This window comes from Psammomys obesus, unplaced genomic scaffold, assembly GCF_907164565.1.
Source record: "Psammomys obesus unplaced genomic scaffold, mPsaObe1.curated_primary_1811, whole genome shotgun sequence".
Lineage (NCBI taxonomy): Eukaryota > Metazoa > Chordata > Mammalia > Rodentia > Muridae > Psammomys > Psammomys obesus.
In genome coordinates, this window is record NW_026592118.1 from 31,854,405 (window position 1) to 31,875,567 (window position 21,163).

Here is a 21,163-nt window from a genome sequence, read left to right on the forward strand (position 1 = left end):
TAAGCTTTTTGGGTGTTTAAGGTTTAACTGCCATCTGTCATAACCACGGGGTCTTCGCTGTGGTCCACACAGGCTATGATCAGTAACCAGTAGCCTTTCTCTGTTGTTCGTTTCTTTCAGTTTGGAAATCAGTGTCTTGTCAAACATATAATTAATGGTATTTATTAAATTATATGATGACGGAAGATCAACAAACTATACTATTAACATGCTGATTTGGATCAAAACCTTACATTTCTTCTGAACCCTTTTTCTGTTCTGCACCCTCCATTTTGCCACATAATTATCAGTTTCCCTAGCAACACTGTCAGTTCACTGTGAGATGTGGAGACTACTAATTCTTCCTGAAAGCGATGCCGGCTTGTGGTGGAGGTGGAGTCCTGTCAGCCCTGACTTTAGTAGTATACATATCAAGCCATGTTCTTCCGGCTTTGCAGCCTAGGACAGCCAGTGACAAATCTCCTTGAATTTCAATCACTTAATCACATAAACTAAAGTGACTTGGCAAATAGCTAGATGGAATGTTCTAGAAAGCACTTTTCTAAATTGATCTTTTTTGCTTCTGTTGCTAGGGAACACCAAAGACACAGAGATTTAGGGAGTAAGGCTGTAGAGCCAACACAGCCCATTCAGTGCTGGAAGACCCTTGGCCGCCATCTCTAACAGCAGTCCTTATCACGGCGCCTGCCCAGCAGCTGCACGATTGTCATGCTGCCTCTCAGGACTGCCCAGCTCTCCTCTGCTTCCCAGCTCTGCAGGGCTGGAAGGATGGCTTAGCCTGTTTGGTTGGGGCTTGAGGCAGCTCCGGGAGTCGGTCAGTGATAAACTGGGTCAGCATGAAATAATGTAAGAGGGAGGGAAGGAGAGGAGAGGAGGCAGAAAGGAAAGAAGCAGAAGCAGTCATTCCTCTACACAGACCCGTGTTTGAGGACACAGCTTCCTGATAAGAGTTGGGTGACTCTCGATATTGAAGTTTAAGGCATTTTTTGAGAACGACCCTAGTTTTCCAACCTTGGCAAAAATTTCCTGCAGTTAAATTATCCTTTAACACTATTTGTCTGTTTCCTTGTCAAAACTAAACCAACACAGGTATTTCATTAAAAGCTTGGTAAAAGGCCAAGCCTGTACTGTGTTAATTCCAGCCAGCATCCCGGGGCAGAAGCCGAGGCAAACAGACCTCTGCAGTTCCAGTGTAGTCTACTTAGCAAGTTCCAGGCCAGTCAAAGAGACACAGTGAGGACCTACCTCTGAATTAATTAATACTTTAAAATTTAAAGATCACGCGCACAAATTCATCATTAGTATATTTGAATACGTTATTTTCTCCATAATAGTAGAAAATAAATTTACTAATTATTTTTTCTTTTTTAATTTATTTTTATTTCACGTGTATTGCATGTATGTCAGTGTGAGGGTGTCAATTCTCCTGGAACTGGAGTTACAGACAGTGGTGAGCTGCCATGTGGGTGCTGGAATTGAACCAGGTTCCTCTGAGCCAGGTTACCTGCTGAGCCATCTCTCCATCCCCTTCATACTTTCTTTGTCAAGAGTTTTAGCACGTCTCAAACCCCCTCTATTTTACACGGTGTACTCGTCTTAGGTTCTTCCCATCTGTGAAAACAAGGATCTTTCATACTGCCTTTGCTCATTTCCTTGGTGACCCTGGTCTGGAGGAGTTCTCGACCTTGTTTCCAAACCCTGGGAGGCCAGTGGCGCCCAGGGCTGCTCTGCTCTGCTGTCGCCTCAGCAGAAGGTGATGAACTTACTTTGGGTAGATTTCCTAGAAAAGCCCCTGAGATTCAGAATGTCATCCTGAGCACCTGTGCAGTTGATACTACTTCAACTTTGAATATTTAGAGTCTGTTTTCTTAGAGGGCAGTTAGGCATGCTCCGTGAACACACGGAAAGAAAGCCTTGGACAGATGAGAGGGAGCTACCTAGACAGGCACACAGTTGTTCCTGCTATGAAAGGGACCAGGGATAAGTGTGAGCTCATTTAAAGTCACATGAACACCGAATATCTGTTTCCGGGTGTGTTTTAAGTGGCACAGACTTGTAAAAGGAAAGGTAGCTACTGAGTAGGAAGAGAATCCTAGGTTTTGGCAACTATACAACGAGAACTGTGATTTGTGGGATAGCTGAAATCAAATGGGAAAGGGAGAGACATGTAGAATTTAATACACATCTGAAGAGTAAAGAGGGAATTAGAGAAAAGTTGCTTAAAATCAAAGTGACTTTTTTTTTTTAACTAATTTATGCTTCCACTAAAAATGAAGGATTTGTTCATAACATTGTAACTGTTGCCACCAGGTCTGAGGTTCCCTGAGGTGCCAATAGGTGTAGGAAGTAATGCAAAGATCTCTACAAAGGGATGGGCATTGCTAGCAAATATTTCTCAGATTTCTGGCTAGAAAACACCGAATCATCTCCCACAGAGTGTATATATGGAGGGTTCCGTGAAGAACTTCATAGCTGATGTTGGGGAGATGGCTTTGTTGCTAACCTAACTGCTGCCCACGTGTGAGAACCTGACTTTGGATCCCAAGCACCTGTGTGAAAATTTGGGAGTGTCAGCCCATCTGTAGCCCAGTACTCGGAAACAGGCAGAGTCGGCCAGATCCCTGGCCATTTCAGCCAAATGGGTGAGTCTGGGTTCTGTAGGAGACTGTCTCAGATAACCTGGTAGAGGGCAGCCAAGAAAGAGACTCAACAGTGACTTCTGACACTCTGTCTCTCTCTCTCTCTCTCTCTCTCTCTCTCTCTCTCTCTCTCACACACACACACACACACACAGTACTTGTTCCTTTAGTTGCTTACTACCTTTAAGTACCAACTTCTGAGTGTAATGGAGTTCTTTAATGCCCCTTATCTTAGAAAAGTAGAAAACCTATGAAAGACTAAAGCACACAGAGCCAAGAGGAGAATTGCATGTGTTACCTTAGTCAAGTACTTGTCGCAGTACCTAACTCCAGCTGCAGCTTAGCGCACACTGTGGCAGTGTGGACAGCAAACACTTCCTGGAGCATCCCAGCTGTCCTTTGACAGCAATCCCTGAGCAGCTCTGAGGCTGCAAGTTGTCGTTAGCTGCTTTATTCATCTTAAAGTTCCTAGAACTATCAGGAAACAATGAAACATGACAAAGACAGCATCAAGGGACGTCCCTCATGGTGCATCTTATACTATGCCTCCTGTGTCCTCTTACCTGGCAAGCTTCAGCAATGCTGATTGTTGGAGGGAAAAGACTGTAAACTGTATCGCAGATAATTGTGTCACTTTCCTAAGAACAGAGCAAAGCCGAGACAAGCCCTGGTTTTAAATGAGCTTGGGAGCTGACAGGGAGAGCTGGCAGGGTGACGATTGCCACAGCCCCCTTCTCCGTTCACAGTTGACTCAGCAGCAGCCGTGCCAAAGAATGTGCTCTCATAAAAACAGTTTTCACTCCTTCTAGTTGTTTTTTCTAGGTGTTCACTGCTTTTGTTCTGTTTTGAGACAAGCTCTCACTGTCTTGGACTGGACTCAAACTTGTGATCCTTCTGTCTTTGTACCCTGAGTACTGAGACGACAAGTATGTGTTGTAGCGGCTTCTTCTTCTTCTTCTTCTTCTTCTTCTTCTTCTTCTTCTTCTTCTTCTTCTTCTTCTTCTTCTTCTTCTTCTTCCTCTTCTTCAGTATTTTATTTACATTTGTGTTTTGCCTCCATCTATATCTGTGGGAGGGTAGACATTACAGGAACTAGAGTTACAGCCAGTTGTGAAATGCCATGTGGGTGCTGGGATTTGAACCCAGCTCCTGTGGAAGTGCAGCCACTGCTTTTAACCACTGAGCCACCTCTCCAGCCCACTGTTTTGTTTTTCTTTTCTCATGACACCATGTAAGTATGAAAATCCCAAATGGCCATTTGTACTTTCTCTCTTGGAATCTTATCACCTGTCTGAAACATATGTGACCACAAAGTGAGAGTGATGTGAAATTTTATAGTTGTCACTGGTCTCAGATTATTTATAACCAACTAGGTATGGAAACAGGGAAAGCTCCCTGTTTAAGAAAGCTAGAGTTTAGATTGAAAGTACATGATAGTAAGTTAAGATTTCTTAATGGCACAGTGAACTACTGGATGGGTTGTTCCTTGGTTTACCTGTTATAATATTTAGATGGGATTCCAGAAATAGGATTGCTGCAGTAAAGAGCAAGTGATTTAAAAATATAAATATTCCCAAGCAGAAGAAATAAAAATAAAATTATTAAAAAAAATTGTGGTAAAAACCTGATAGCAGCTGAAGTGGAGGCCAAAAGACATCTGGACAATAAATGTAAAAATAAAGAGAAAATAATCTGTCCACCTACTGACCTTCAGATGGTGCCTGTCAGACTAAGGAAGAAGTGTGTGACCTGCAGCTCAGCTCTCTGGAAGCAAAAGCTTCCGGGACATGTGTTCAAAGTCAGGCTGGGCTACCCAGGAAGAATTGTCTCAAAAGAAGAGGTGAATAAAATACAAAATAAGGAAAAAAATATTTCACATAAGCAGAATCTGAACCTTTTGTTTTTTAACCAATAGGCCCCTTGAATTTTTTTTCTAAATAGATGTACTTCAGAAGGAAATCAGTTCACTCAGAAGGTTCCAATGTCGAAAGCCCAGTTGATCCAAGAACTGTTAAATATCTCACATTAAAGATTAGCCAGGCAAACCCAGAAAAATTACTTAAAATGGAATTTATGCCTTGCAAAGAACACAAAGTTGGTTTAACATAAAACCTCATATTCCACATACCAGCTAAATGAAAAATGAATATAATTATTTCAGTGAATACAGATGGACAGTTAATAATATCTATCTATAATAATTACAACTATGAAGAAACCTCTTTAACTGGAAACTGTGAGACTAATAAAAGTCTCTGTCAAATCTCCTATGTGCAGCAAATGCTGAAACCAGGAATTCCCTTTAAAACCAAAAATGTGTGCAATGTTGCTCAGTTAAAAGCCTGGCATTTCTAGGAAGTTGTACCAAAGGAAGCAAACAAAGTAAGCAAACGAGAAGATAAAAGAAAGGAGCAAAATTATAATTCACTGAGTTTTAAGTTATAATGTTTGAGAATTTTATGAAAGAATATAATTTGTTTTTATGAAATTCATCCCTACTTCCTCCCCTCCACACCCTACCCACGTGGTGGTTATTGTTATTTTCATTTGTACTAATATTTTATTTTAATTGAATACATAAAAAACTCAGAAGTCTGTGGATAAGAATTTAACAAGGAATATAGTAGATTAATTTTTTAGAGCAGTTTATATTGGGATATATAAGAACCTGTCTCAAAAGCAGAAAACAAATAGCAAGCAAAAGAGGGGGGAAAGATTTTTCAGTCAAAATAATTGGAAACTAAAAAGGAGAAAAACCCATACATATGTATACACACACGGAAACATCAGGCTTAACATGAATTTAAAATTTAGTAAAAAGAAAGGATTTCTTATCAGATACTTCAGTCAATAAGGAAGTTCCCAAGGTCGCTGGACTCCTCTGTGGGGGGAAAAAATTCCCTTCACCCCATTTCTCTTGAGCTTCATTTGAGAGAATCTTCAGACACTTGTGTGTCTGGAACCAGGCCAAACCTTTACTGTAACATCTATTTTATTTTCTGGAAGAGTTTTGAGTGTATTGAACATTCACTTTCATCATTGGACGACAGAATTTTAAACTAAGGTTTAAAATCTTTAATTAAAGATATAATTAAAGACATAATTAAAGATAGAATTCACCAGGTACAGTGTCGAACACTTGAAATCCCAGCACTTGGGGAGGCAGAAGCAGGAGGATCTCTGTGAGTTCGAGGCCAGCCTGCTCTACAAAGTGACTTCAGAACAGCCAAGGCTACACAGAGAAACCTTGTCTCGTAAAACAAAAACAAACAAACCCAAAAAAGATAAAATTCATTAAATGGGAAGTCATTAAAATTCAAGGGAACGCTTGTACTTATTTATCAAGAATGGCTCAGCCAGCAAGCACAGTGGCTCAGCTACTAAAGGTGCTACCAGTCCTGACAACCTTGGTTTCTGGGACACATGATGAAAGGAGAGAACCAACTCCCACAATCATCTTCTAATTTACACACACACACACACACACACACACACACACACACACACACACACGCAGGCAGGCACATGCACTCTGTCCACCACACACAAATAAGTAAATAAATAAATCTAGCAAAAATTTTAAAAAGAATGTCTCCTTTAAGAGCATTAGATGCAAGGCGATGTAGCAGTTGCTCTTTGCTGTCTCATTGTTTAGCTCAAAAGTGGGGCAGGGCAAATTCTGGAGTAGAATCAAGCATTCTTTAGTCATGCGTAAAGACATGCAATGATCTGGTAGACATTCATAATTGTCATTTTTTGTGAATAAATTATTTTTAATTTTCTTTACAAATATTTTGACGGAGATGTTACTGAACCTCAGTAATTAAAAAGTAAACATTACTGGTAATCACTCTGGAAAATTTTAATGAACAATGAACAAATGAATGAGGAACCAATATTTATTGACTACTTGGCATATAGTGAAAGTGAAAAGTAGCTCTTCTTAGCAACTCAGAGCAGTAGGCTGGTGCAAGTTTTGAGTCTGCCTGTAGGCAAGCCATTATAGATTTGGGAGACATTTGAGGGGAGATGTGAATGGTGGCTTTCCTTGGCTCACGTTTCTTATTCTGCCTTTATAAACTCTGGATGTCTCCAGAGCCCTCAGCTTTACTGAGGTGGACATTGGTGTCAGAGGACACGAGAAGCTGGCTTAGTAGAAAGACACACGCCACTGTTAGAATGGACTTTCAGTAAATTTCTGATCATTTTAGAAAAACATGTAACGTGTAATATTTTGCTTTGGATTTTCAATTTTGTTTAACTTTGATAGAACCGCAGGGTTGACTATGATCTTCTAAAAGTAGAGATCATTTTAAGCCAAATACGGTTAAATTCCTTTCTAAGGGAACTTTACAGGGAAGATATGTTCTGCACATTTCTTTTGTTTAGGTGTGTAGTCTGATTCCTCATAGAAGTGAATTATTAGGAGACTGCCTAATATATTAAGGTTAATGTGGACTACAAGAGCAGGCTGGAAACTGTGATGGGGTCTGAGGATAGGAAGGCGCTATGGGACTTATAGAGAAGTGTTAGCTGCCCGTGGTTATGCTCAACTTTTCAAGGTTGGGAGAGAGGTGCTACTAAATATTCTACCTAGGAAATCTAAGCCTTGTACTCAACTCAGAGACATAAACTGAAACACAAACAGCTGTTTGAAGTTAGGACCAGAAAACTCACTTCTATGTATAGTTCTGAAAAACATACCAACTGTATTGGCTTGATATATATCATATCAAGGCCCTGTTACAGGAGGAGATGAACCACAAATTATGGCTAAGTTCTACTTTAGGGCAGATATAAAATATTTGCAATATGGTAATTATGTCCAATATCTGTAAGAAATAAGTTCTTGTAAGGAAACTATAAAAACATGAGAATATTTGCTTTTAGTTTTTGTTGTGTTTGTTTGTTTTTATCCTAAGTGGCATTAAACACCAAAAAAGAAAAAGGAAGAATTCACATAGTTTTAAATGTTGCTTGCAAGTCACTATGAATGGATTTTTAAATCATGTTTCCTGTTGATACATTTAGCTAACTAAAAAGCTAGCTAAGTAACTACCATGACTTAAAATTGCGTATGTGTTTGGGATGCTGTTAAGGACTGTTATTAAGAGAATTCTAAGCATTTAAGGACACTTTGAACCGCTCTTCAGCTGGTATAAACACCCTCACTTGAGGTTTCCTACTGACACCTGAAGCTGGGTCGTCCCACAGTTGAATAGCCATTTAAGGTAAGGGGCTTCACTTCCTACTGAAGCCTGAAGATCTGAATTCTTCCTGTGCTTGTCAAGGAAGCTGTTAATGTATCCCCTCTCCGTAAACCTAACTCACACGCAGCCTGGCGATTCTGCTCCCAGAGCTCTGAGTCCCAGCCAAGTTGTCATTTGACTACATTGGCATTTCCTTGGCTTTTAGGCTATGCGGACGGAATCTCTTTCCTGTCAGAATCATAGACTGTATAATGAAAGAATTTTGATGTGTGTAAAACGTGTTTCCCTGAAATCTAAAGCTAAGTTCTCAGTCTTTCGTATTCTCAAAATTTCTGTCTGCCCGTTATACAGAGCCTCATCTTAAATTATCCTGAACTGCTCCCAGAAAGCCCTGCACTAGCATGAAAAACCAAACTGCATTTCTAAGTCTGTTTGGGTTTAAATTCTATTTGTGGGTACAGAGGTGAAAAGGAATTCCTACATATTCTTTCGTCAGTTGACAAACATAGTTTATAAAACAGTAAGTTACCCTAATTAAAAGATTAGAAAATGGCAGTAAACTTTTTCTGAAGTAAGAAAGCAGCTTCATAGAGAATTTCATAAATATGACCTGGGATATGATTCTTAGCTTTATATTTAAATGATTGCAAAAGAAGCCCCTGCCTGTCAGCATAGTTCAGGGTGGACGGTGCCTGTGAGCAGGTTCCTAACCAAAATGCTGTCATCAGAGCAGGAGTGTCTGTGCCTCCAGATGCCATAGATGACCCAACACATCTGTGAAGAGCAATGGCATTCTCAGTGGGAGAGGCAGACACTGGGGAGAACTTTAGCCTATATCAACCCGGAAACAGCAGAGCTAACCAAACTAGGGTGGAATTAAGATGTCTCAAAGTGAAAAAGTGACAATGTGTGGTTTTTACTCTTCTTAAATTAATTTTAACTACACAAATATGTAAGTGCAAAAAAAATTACACAAAACAAATGCCTAATACAAAATCTTTCATATTTATAAATATTAAAGTACTACCTGACCCACACCTTCTAATCTAAGAATCTGGTAAGAAGTGTATCTTTTCAGTTTCCCTGTGCAGTGGGACAGATTTCTGTTGCTATTTTCTAACTATTTTAAGCGAACATACCTGTTATTCTATGACCTGCTTTGCTCTTACCAATCTGCTCGATGTCAGTAAATAAAGACAGTTGTGGGGCGGTTGTTATGGCCGTTCACCCTTCTGAGCACTTTGAGGTCTATCAATGCGTTTAATCTTCATAACAACAGAGTGATTATGTCATGTCATTATCATTCCTGTTTTGCAGTTGAGGCTCCTCTGGGACCTCTGGAAGGTTAGGGAAATTGCGCAGTTTTATGGCCTGGCAGCTCATTCTGGATTCGCGCTGTAGGTCTGTTCTCGTAGCGGCTATCTCACACTGCTTCCCTGAGATGCTTAAACCTACCACCTGAATGCAATTATGCATCAGCCTCCAATCCCAAAGGGTCCATCTTCTATGAACTTGCAGTGACTGGGAATAATATGCAGAAACCGTTTAAGTTTCAGGATGCCACCAAGTGCCTCATTATGGCACGCATTTCAGTTGACAGTAGCAGAAGCCAGGTAGGACCGTTTTTGAGAGTCTCGGGGCATAGCAGAATGCACAGTAGACCCTATTGCTATGCACCTCCATTCCTCCTCACCCTGCCGCCTGGGTCTGGTCCCTCAGCAGCATTGCATTTACGTCAAAAACAACGTCAATCCAGTGAAAAAAACCAAATGACTCACAGCAGGGCTGTAGAGAACTGGCCTCTGTGTTATATGAAATATAACATCCTAATTTCATAGAGTGTTTTCATACCAGCCATTAAAATCATAATTGAATCCATTAAGTTCTTTTAAAGGATCCAATTTAAAGCAATATTGAAACTAGTCTTGAGATGCAGGTACGGCCCTGTCCCACCCACTCAAAATTCCATCATTAGCTCCTGCCTGGAGGTCTCTGACTGCATCCCTCTGTATTTATTGATCCATTCAAGGCTGCTCCACATTTGTATTTCTAGCTGCATTTGAGTCAGTGGTGCACTGCTTCACAGATGGAGGCTCTGAAGGAAAGAATAAATCAGAGAGCAGAAGAGAAAAAAGCAATTTTCCTCTGTCTTATGAACAGCAAAAGAAGATACACCAGAAAGAGGAGGGAAGGGGGGGGCTGAGTCCTGGGGCTGGGGGACACTGTTACCATAGAAATGAGGGTCTCGGTGAAGAAGGACTGACAAACTCGGCCACCTAAGACCCTCTGTCACACAGCACATAACTTAGACACTGAGCCAGGTGGATTTCCCCTGCCACACTGCCATCACCCAGAATGACAGCTAATTTTTTTAGGGTAAGAATTTTATTCCTGGGATATATACAAAGCCAAATAAAATCCCTGAGACTTGCTCTCCTGATGTGCCATGCTTCTGCAGGTTTGCGGAGTTACACTAGGATTCATATTTCTGTGTAGAACATAAAACAGAAAAAGCATGCTGGTGACAGGCACAAGACTGTCACCAGTCTTGTGAAGTTCACTTCCAAACAGAAGAGTGACCTTGGAGGGGCATGGGCCTCTGCATCTCAGTTCTGTCTAGACTGTCTCATAGAGTAACTGGGTAGATTGTTCAAGTTAGGGCACAGGCAAGAGGCCACCTTTGAGCCTTGCTTGCTTTTATGAAGAGTAAAGATGACCAGAATCCCGAGATTCCTTTGAGTTGTAACATTGTGGCTCTTGAGTTGAACAGTGGAAGAAGATAGTGAATAATGGGTGAGCAATGCAAATGTGTGGCCACCAGCAGCCTGCTAATAAGTCCTTCTCAGTTCTCATTTTATTCTCACACTTCAAGCAATGGAGTAGCTTCCGCAGTCCTGTAGACAGGATGCTATGCTGTGTTTAAAAGCCAGGATTCTACTGCCAGTGGAACCATATCTGCACAAATGGGATATACATCTTCTTTGGGTACCTTTTGTCATCTACTAACCAAAGTTGTCATCAAACCACTAAACCATCTGTCTAGCACTCAACTAATCTTCCCTTTCTCACATTCTCTAATAAACATATGAAGTAGATATATGCTGGAGAGCTGAATTTCCTAGACTGGTCCCAGCATATATGATTTCATAACTTTTAAAGCACATCTCCATGGTATTAAAATCTTGCAGTATGGACTTTTCAACACTCGCTAAATGGGCGTGGAGAGCTGGGCAGCCTGGGAGACAGAACACTAGAATAATCAAAGCAATTCATCAGCCAGCTGTGAGAGGAGGGCAAGCTACTCCAGTTTTCTGAGCTTCAGGAGAGGAAACAACCTGCTTGCTTATTGTCGTGTGGGTCTGTAATGAGGAACAAATGAGGTGGAGCGCGTGACAGTGCTTTGCATTTCAGAGCATGCAGTCCAACATCTAGACAGAAAAGACGGAGGATGTGCATGAACTGGGCTACTTTTAATTATATTATTGCTTTCATCTGTGTGGTGTTCTGCATTCTTATATGTAAACAGAGATTGTAAGGTTGACTTTCTCCCAATTATCACAACTAATGAACTCTTAATGGGCAGCTGCAAATATGGATTTTATTGGAGAGAGGAAATTAAAGTGATGAAGGTGACTCTTTTTTCCTCCATCGGCATGTAAAAGTGAAGAGACTACTAATTAGAAAACATCTAGTTATTCTTTATATTCACTTGAGTGGCCCGACTTCTCCAAATGTCCACTCTTCACTCAAGTTTAGGAACCCAAGAGCCAAGCCTTCTGTAAATATTGCTGTTCAGCAACGTGTCTCTTGGGCAAAAGCACATCGAGTTTTATTTATTAGAACTCTATGCCAAGTGCTCAGTTTTATAAGGAAGAGAGAAACCACTTGAGGTCCTTCTGATGTTTGTGTTCTATAATATGCTTAAAGCACATCTTTAAAGTGATGCGATACAAAGAAATTGCCTGGGCCAATGATGGTTGTAAGAAATATTCTTTTAAAAAAAAATCTTTCTATTAATACAAGTGCTTATTGGTTTTGCATAACTGAGTTATTTGCTTATTTTTAATAATTTAAATCCTGGACCACTTAATTGATTTCTTGGAAGTGACTTTGTTTAATGACTGCTATACTGAAAAGATGAGAGGTGATTAATCATCAAACTATTTTATTTACACTGAGTGATCATGTATATCTATGTAAAGATAAATAAATACTTTTTCTAATCAAAACTCATGTACTACCGCCTCAGTCAGTATATTCATACGTAAATTTCCTCTTCCCCCATATATACCTAACAATATTATGAGTGTCAAGAACTAGATAAAGAGGACCACTGGAATGCTCTTGTTAGCCTTTCTAATTCCTCCTCCCCTTCCACCTCTCTCTCATCCTTTATTGGGTTGGAGGTTTTCTGAAAGAGACTCACACATGATGGCTTTGAATTCAGAATGGTTTTCAACACCTTAGCCTCCAAAGTGCTGGGATGACAGTCAAGTTCTGCCATGACCAACTGCTGTTGCTATCATTTATTACCTGTTTGTTTCACTCTGTTTCTTCCCTCTTTCTTACTTGGTCTTTTTCTCTTGGAGTCATTTTTATTTTTAATTTTTTTTAAAAGTTATGTGTCCATTTTGCCTGTGTGTATGTGTTGTGTGCCACAGATGTGCCTAATGTGTTGGGCATCGGATCCCCTGGGACTGGATCCGATTGAAAGCTGCCGTACATGTGCTAGAAACTGAGCCTACGTCCTCCATAAGAGCAACAAATGCTCATAACTGTCGAGGCTCTTCTCCAGCTCTTTATCTTGACGTCCTTTTATCTTAAGAAGTGAACATTTTGCTATGGAAAACCAATGTGGTTTGTGGTTAGAAGAGAAAGTATTCAGAGAAAGAAGTGAAACGGGCATTGACAGCTTGGAATGCTGGAAAGTAATGCTGGAAGATGGCATCTTTATCCTTCTACGTTCATAGTGCCATGAGTTACACACTTGGCAGTTAAGCTGTTTGTGTAGCCACACGTTGTTCTAAGGAAACAGATTCATCTCAGATTTGCTGGGATTAACAAATTCTTTTCTAGCTTATTTTTTTAAACAGAGTTTAAAGAGGAACAAATTAGATATTCCGACACCGTAAAGACCAAAGTGGCTCAGCCTATTAGTGAATATCTGTGCTCACCTTGTGTTAACCACACTTGTTAACTCGCTCATCAGACGCCCCAACACGTGTGTCCATAAGCTGATGCAGACCGCTGCTTTTTATAGTTGTGCTGCAGAAAGGCTTTATGCTCTGTCAGTGTGGAATATTAGACAAGCTGGAAAAATTGGCACCTGTTCTCCTTGTCACCATAACCAGGGGCTGGATGTCAGTGTCTGTGGTCTCTGCCCATCAGCTGCAGCACTCTCTCACTGATCACCTTGCAATCCTCTTTCTAGACTTCAACGAAGCAGTGCCTGAGACAGAGCGTCTAGATTCGAAAGCACTGAAAACTCGGGCCCAGCTCTCTGTGAAGAACAGGCGTCAGCGGCCCACGAGGACGCGGCTCTATGACAGTGTCAGCTCGACTGATGGGGAGGACAGCCTGGAGCGAAAGGTGAGCACTCTTAGTGCCAGGAGTGTCATTGTCCACCACTGTATTCAATGTGTGAGCTGTTTTACTGATAGAGTGTGCATCTTGAAAAGAACCGAAAAGAACTGAAACAGTTTATGTCTTTGTCTCCTGAATTTGTGTTCTATTTGCTATATGGTTGTCATTTAAATTATTCTCTCTTTTATTCAACAAAGTAGCCAAAAGCGTTACCCATTTTGCCATATTTCGTGACGGTGCCTTTGCTATTCAGCTTTTAATGTAGTTGTTTTAATCTAGTGGGAAATAATGAGCATCCAAGTAATCATTTCTACATGTCTCAGGTGCCTGTGTTAGCTGCATTGTTTATTTGGTGAGTAGTTATGAACTGTGCATTATCAGCGATAGGCTGGCAAACAGAAGTGCCTTTCCCTGAGGAAAGGCGGGGCCATTGCGAAGTAAATGGTGCACAGCACTTGGAGGCAGAATTTGCTCTGTCACTTCTTGCACCAGCAAGAAGTCTCTATAACCACACGTTACCAAATCGCTTCTGCCCAAGGGTTGGAGAGTTTCTTCTCCAGAATCAGAGTCTGGCGTCACACTCCTCACCCCTGTGGCTAGCCATAGGGCCTTCTCATCTCCCCACATGACTGAGTCTCAAGAAGGATCACAGCAGCCAGAAAGGGACCCTTTCTCCTCTGTCTCGGGAGACACTTCGCCCTCCTCACCTTCAAAATCTGATCACGATCAGGAAGATTCTCCTTGCCACCGCCAAGCCACCAAGAAAACACTACAAGAGAAAGGTATTTGGATTTTGTTTTGTTTTCCCACTTCTCTTTGTTCTGATATCACTAATACCTCAATTTGTACTGTATGAAACTAGATTTTTCTCATAGGCATAGATCCTTATAGTACTGCTTTCCTTCTGCCTTAAGGGATAAGAGAGTTCCCACTTCCATGTATTTTGTTTTGTTTGTCTTTAGTTTTGCCTGTTAGTTTTAGACTTTTATCTCTTTAGCTTTCCTCAAAATTAACTATGAAGGGAATGTTCTGAAAACTGTCAAAAGATTGTATACACTAGAGCCTGGAGTTTCCAGGAACACTAACAGCCACGTGAGGGGAAATGTGAAGATTGAGTGATGTAAGCCATCATCAACTAGTAGATTTTTATTTATATAAGTTTTCCTAGTACTGATGGTGATGGTTATCATTATAATAATCATGATGCTGATTAACATTGCAGTGTGTGTGACAGGATAGCAATGGTAAAGATAAACACAGAGCAGGTAGTCACGAGCCAAAACAGGCTCATCTAGTTAAGCTTGAACTTCAAAGTAGAGTTAATAGACTTGAATTTTAAAAATGTTTCTTCTTATTTTATGTGCATGGGCGCTGTGCCTGGATGTATATGTATGCATTGGCCTCAAAGGTTAGAAGAAGACATCACATTCTGGGAACTGGAGTTATGGAGGGTTATGAACTACCATGTGGGTGCTGGGAATTAAACCCGGTCCCCTACAATAGCAGCCAGTGTTCTTTACTGAGCCAACTCTCGATCCCCTATACTTGTCTTTTAATTATTTGTTTTGGTATATAAAAGCATTAGATACATGTTCAGATAAATTGAACAGTGCAGGGAAGTATAAAGCATTAAATTCCCCCCTTTACATGTGATGTATTTCTTTATGGTAACAATGTAATATTGGTTATGCTACATTTTGTATAAGCAATTTAATTTATACATGCATACAGAACAGAATTTATTTTGATGTCTATATGTTTTGGTTTATATACTTGCATTTTTTACAAAAAAAAACACTCTTACTAATCAGTGAGATTCTGAAACTTTTTTTTACAAGTCATATTTTGTTGGCACCTCTCTAGGAATATATGTACATAAATATTTAAATACAACAAGTCTCTATATGTGTAACTAAGTGAAACCCTGTATCTGTCTATTAAGAATTATATACACAGTTATATATAATATATACAATATATTATGAAATATATTCATAAGGGAGACCGGAGAAATGTCTCCATTAATGAAATGCTTGCCACCAAGCATGTAGACCCAAGTTTTGATTCCCAGCATCCAAGTAAAAGCTGGGCATGGTGGCATACATTTGTAATCACAGTGCTGGGGCCTTGGGAAGTTGAGTGAATACAGGCATATCTCTGGAGCTCACTGGCCAGCTTATCCAGCCAGGTCGGTAACCTCCAAGTTCAATGATCCATGCTGTCTCAATAAAAAAAGATGGAAAGGAACTGAAGAAAGACAGTTGACATCATTTTCTGCAGTTCATATGCACACACAGGGCGAGGGAGCAATCATGGCAATCATGCTGTGTAATTTAAACAAAACAAACAAACAAAACTAGTAACATGGATAAATGGTTGGCAGTGGATTTGAGTAATGGATCCAAACAGCAGGAAACTGAGTAAACTACAAAAATATAACTAGAATCTCTAGGACGAGACATCAACTGGGCAAAGAAGATGGAACGAGCTCTCTAGTCATATTTATAGAGAGCAAAGATGACAGATTATTTAGAGATAGATATAGACCAAATTTTGGATTGCAAATGGGAATGACAAAGTCTGCTACCTAGACGGGGTGTCAGAAAGTGGCCATGGGAAGAATATAGAGATCTCATTCCTCTATGTTGCTTTAGAGGAAGGGGAAGCAACAGGCCATTCTGTTGACTTTAGTACCATATGCCTACAACTACAACGCGAATATTATGGATTTTAGCTGTCAAAAATCATCGAACATACAAAGTTAACGGGTGGTCTTTTAGCATTCAAGTAACTCCAAAAAAACTGATTCTTTTTTAAAAAGTGAAAATAGACTGAGGAACTTGACTCTCAGTTTCCTGAGGAGAAGGTTTACATTGGTTAATATGATATGAAAGGGAGAGCAGTGTCAACTCGTGATCAGAGAGAAAACACTTTAAATTAATTGTCAGATACTCAGAGTAGACGGAAGGGATCTGCCAGGAACACCAGCTGTGGAACGTACCACATTTATGCCCTGTGGGTACAACTGCACATCACTGTACACTGAAGTTTCCACAGGCGTTGTCCCTGCCAGGTCATAAATGACAAGCTTCCCACAGATCCTTGTGGACACAGAAACCCAGCCAATCCCTCAGTCCACAGTGCTCTGTGACTTGTGGTCAGCTAGAGTCACCTTTTAAAGAGCAGGCCTGCCCACTACCCTGCATGCACCATCTGTGAGGCAGACACTGAGTGTGTAGCACAGAACGCTGGTAGAGGCAAGAAAATTCTGTCAGGCCCACCAAACCATCAAACATGATTGTCAGCATGGTGAACAGTGTGACTGTGATGTTGGCTTCTTTCCTAAAGAGTTAAAAGGTTCCAAAACTTTCGTTAATTAAAGCGTGGTTGTGGTAGTACCTTCATAGAGCCAGACTTCCAGTAAGCGTCTCCTAAGCACCACGGGTAGTTGTTGGGAGAAGAAGACCAAGGCAGAAGCTCGGTCTCTGGAGCTGCTGCTGCTTGGAGTCCCTCTGTGTGAGTCTGTGAGACATAGCGTCTGTTTGGTAGGGCAGGGTTGTTGTTTGTTTGCTCTGTTTGGTTGTTTGCAGTGCTGGAGATTGAGGTCACAGCTCTGCACAGACTAGGCAAGCAATCTTTCTACCTTTGGACCATATCTTAGCCCCACATGTTGTTATATAAAGGCATGACAGGGATCTCTGCCCCGGAAAACTCACGGGGACTTTTAACAGCAGCCCTGTCCTCAGTCTGGGTTTACTCTGCCCTCCTTCTGATTGATGACTGCTTTGAGGTTAGCAGAAGAGTAGTACACCGACGTGAACTGAGCTTCATAGGCTCTTGGTGGTAACAGGGCAGGAGAGACAGAACCTCTCCATTTCCACAGTACTGCCTTCTTTGTGCCTGTGCTCCTTTGGAATGAATCAGAACCATAGAAGGACCAGGTTTTCTCTTCTCCAGAGACTGAGAGCTTGTGCTTGCCCTTCTTAACTTCTCCTGAGCTGACCAGACCGCTGGATAACTAAATAAAGAAACTCGGTGAGCACTTGTGTGGTACCAGCTTTGTGCCACAGACAGACAGGTGGACAGCTGCTGTAACGTACTGTCTTGATTGGGCTTTCTAGTGCTGTGATAAAACACCATGACCAAAAGCAACTTGTGGAGGAAAGGGTTTATGTCATCTTATACTTTCAGATAAAAGTGTATTCTCCAGTGAAGTCAGGGCAAGAGACACGGGTCACAAATCTAGACACAGATGCTATGGAGGAGTGCTGCTCAACATTATCTCCCAAACTCCCACAGCTCAGCTCACTGAGCTTGTAACACCCAATGGTATTTGTAGCCTAAAGTTCTCCAATCCTTCCAAAAGCAGTATGGCCAGCTGTGTCACAGCAGTAACCCACGAACCTGATCCCAGTTCCAGATGTATCAAGGTGACAAGGTTACCCATCGCATTCTAACTGACCACATAAGAGTATGTTGGCACCTCATTCTTTTTTTTTTTTTCTTGTTAAAAGTTGTATTTTAAAGTTCCCTCTGCCTTCATGTTCGTTCACATTTATTCCCATGTTCATTGCATAGTTGCTGAGTACCTAATACGTATCTAGATGTGTTTCAGTGATAATCAGAAGTGCGTCCATTCCCTTGAGGAACTGTGTGCTAGAGTCCATGTCTGCCGTCCCTCCTTCATATTCTCCTTATGTGTGTGCATGCTGCTCATTCTCTCTCTACCCCAACCCCAGCCTTGTTTGGTGACAGACTTGTCCTCTCTGGGATCCCTTGTCATGCCACAATCAACATGTAGGAACATGCTTTGCTTTCCTGACATTCTACTCTCAGGCTCTCCGCACCTTGGAAGATGTCGCACAGAACCATCTCACCCAGTGGCTGGCTATTAAACAGTGGCATGAGGAATTAGAGTTCTGGTCATCAGTTTTCTAGACCCCCAATATACACACATCTAATCAAGGTCACAATGCTGCTTCATGTGGCTAAAAAGCTTGAAAACATTCTGTACCAAAATAGTACTTTTTTGGCTTACTTTGAGAGGATCAGCTGATGTAATAACTCCTAACCTACCGTCATTCCATTCCCTCCTAGGTGGAGGATTCAAAAATCCGAAAGTTACTCAGTGAGCATAAAATTAGAATCAGACTAATGGCTATCCACACAGAGTGAGCTGTTAGTGTAGTGATGAACTTACCGAGTAAAGCTTTTTCATATGCCTCAGGATTTTTCCACCCAGTTCCCAATAAACAGATCTAGGTGTCATGCAAACATTAAAGCAATCCCATGCTCCCTTTTGATGATTGCCAAGGCTGGATACAACAAATGTTAACAGAATGGGATGCTCCTTCGTTGAAATAAAACTCCAGAGCACAAGTTCGGCAGCTCCTTGCATTCCTTGCTGTGTGAGACAGATCCACTAATCTAAGCTAGTCTTAAAAATTCTGGTGCGACTAGCTTCTGGGATCCTCATTGTATGGCCCTTCTCACTGGTTTCCCAGTGAGAGAACTAAAAAGGTCTTTGTAATTCTCCCAGGTACAAATTTGACCTCATGTTTATACTCTTGGCTAGCATTACACCTAGCATAAATCTCACCTCCTCAATTTGGCCTTGGGGCACCCAATCCACTTTCCACCGTGGTTTTCACTGATAACTCCTGCCTCTGTCCCTTTCTGCAGAATGACTGACGTAGTTAGGTGTAAAGTATAAGGCAGCATTTTCTTACTTCCCTTACTACTTTTTGTCTTCTTGGTTTCTCAGAAAGAGTAGAGCAAATAACTGGTGCTGGGCAAGTCTCTAGACGCATTTCTAAGTTTGGCTGTCTGCACAAGCACAGCAGTCACCCAAATTAACTTGCCAGCCAAACCCAACAGCCACCTGTTTTACAAAGGAAGTCTTACTAGAATGCAGCCATGCTTTTTCAGCCACATAGCATCCTTCAAGCTGTCACGGCACAGCAGGGTAATTGAGAGAGAGACTGAACATCTTCCTAACATAAAATACAAAGTATTTAGTCTCTGGCCCATTGGAGAGGGATGATGAGGGCAGAGTAGCCTCTTCCTGATTGCTGTCCTAGAAGTATGCTTCACCTTACTACTGCTTTATGAACTCTGGAGGTGGCTTAGTCACTGGTTGCCAACAGACTTTCCATCTATTGAGTTACTTACAAAGATGGCAAATAAAGCCCATGTTTTATTGCACCCCTAAGGAGAACCCTCTGGTGACCCTACTGCAATTAAAGTTTTCTAAGTGTGTCAGTGTCTCCATTGCATGTCATCATTTCCCTAATATTTGAGGGACATCAATTTCTATTGTTGGAAGAGACAGGAGGAGTCTCATAAGCACTATCTCAGGGTTTTATCTGTAACTGAATGCCAGTGAAGTTAGCCTTAGAAGCAAACCCACTATCTCTCCAGAGGGTTGTAAAACAGGGTTCTGTGACCACAAGAGGCATGAAAATGCTTCTTGTCTCCCCTACAAAAAAACATCCTATACTCAGATTTTGTCTCTAGACTTACAAACCAGTGAGCCTCTGTCCAGTCAAGATAAACTACAAATAAATTACAATAAATTAAGAATCCACTATCAATTTTCTACTCAACTTTAGAAATTAGTATTCTAAACTTCGGTGGGACTTTTGACACACTACCTGACATGCAGCACTTTCAGAAACTTTTGTAGAGTTAATATCATCCTAAACTAGAATCCAGCTCTTCAAAGTCTTGACACAATTCCCTTCTTATTCGTATACAGCACTAGGCCTCTAGGGTTTAACTATAATACTGTGCGGTTGCTGAGACTGGAGAAGATACATGATGCTGTGTTTGGTAACTTCACACAGAAAGTGTAAATAAAGTAACCATCTAAGGACTTTAAAAAGAAGAAAGGATGGGTAAGAAAGCATGGAAGTAGAGTGCTGGTGCGTGCAAACACACACAGAGATTCAAAGGAATGGGCTGTCTCCGTGGCTGAACTGTTCATTTCTTCAAGATAGTGAGATTGGGTATAGAAGCCAATAGGTCTATGGCTCTACATATCTTAGACAGTAGATATCTTAGATAATAGCTTAGAGACTTCACCATACTACTAGGCAACCACAGGCCATTCTGAGAAGAGAATGGAAAGAGAAGGATGGTGGGCACGGGGAGACGGAGCGGGAAGACGCTGCAGCAGGGTGCTTGGGAACACCATGAAACTTGCAATGGCCAGCTAATACGGAGAAGCAAGCAAGACAACACAGGGCTTGTGGCTCCAGAACGCTTGTTTAACACAAACAGAAAGTAAGACATGGGAGATATTGTATGGGAAATGTGATTGATCTCTGTTTAAATAGAGGAGGTCCTGAATCCAGGACAGAAGCCAGGTCAGGGATAGATCTGGACATTCCCATCAGATAAAAAGGGACAGTCAAGAGTCTCATTGAGCAAATGACCTCCAGAAAGCTCTTCAAGTCAGGAGAGCATGTAGTTTGGGAAAGAGACAAGTTGTTGAAGCTTAAAGATAAAGCACTTGACCTGAGTGCCTGAACTTCTGATCGGTCACAAAAGTCATACTGGGGCAGTTTCTAAAACCTCATGGACATCTCATAACACTTAAATAAGTAAATATGACGCAAAAATGTAATGTCTGCCTTTCCTTGGCTCACAGCAACACTGTATTGAGTTTTATGCAGACCCAACATTCTGACATATATTAAAAATTAATTTAACTGATTTAAATGGTAAGGG

General features: G+C 41.1%; 2 protein-coding genes across 8 annotated transcripts in view; one reads left to right on the top strand and one right to left on the bottom strand.

Annotated features, from left to right (window-relative positions):
- Ppp1r9a (protein phosphatase 1 regulatory subunit 9A) overlaps nucleotides 1-21,163 on the top strand; it is a 282,060-nt gene that overhangs the window by 237,099 nt on the left and 23,798 nt on the right. For 6 of the 7 annotated variants that reach the window (XM_055612688.1, XM_055612689.1, XM_055612687.1 and 3 more), the window contains one exon: nucleotides 13,281-13,438. In XM_055612688.1, the coding sequence (XP_055468663.1) occupies nucleotides 13,281-13,438 (158 nt within the window). Of the gene's footprint in view, nucleotides 1-13,280; nucleotides 13,439-13,970; nucleotides 14,215-21,163 lie in introns of all 7 variants that reach the window. The other variant, XM_055612693.1, reaches the window with a different exon arrangement.
- LOC129680870 (acidic phosphoprotein-like) lies at nucleotides 3,391-13,090 on the bottom strand. Its single transcript, XM_055612695.1, has 2 exons — nucleotides 13,024-13,090; nucleotides 3,391-3,705 (listed from the first exon to the last, which is right to left on the bottom strand). The coding sequence occupies exons 1-2, from the start codon at nucleotides 13,053-13,055 to the stop codon at nucleotides 3,498-3,500; spliced, it is 240 nt and encodes a 79-aa protein (XP_055468670.1). The 5' UTR covers nucleotides 13,056-13,090; the 3' UTR covers nucleotides 3,391-3,497.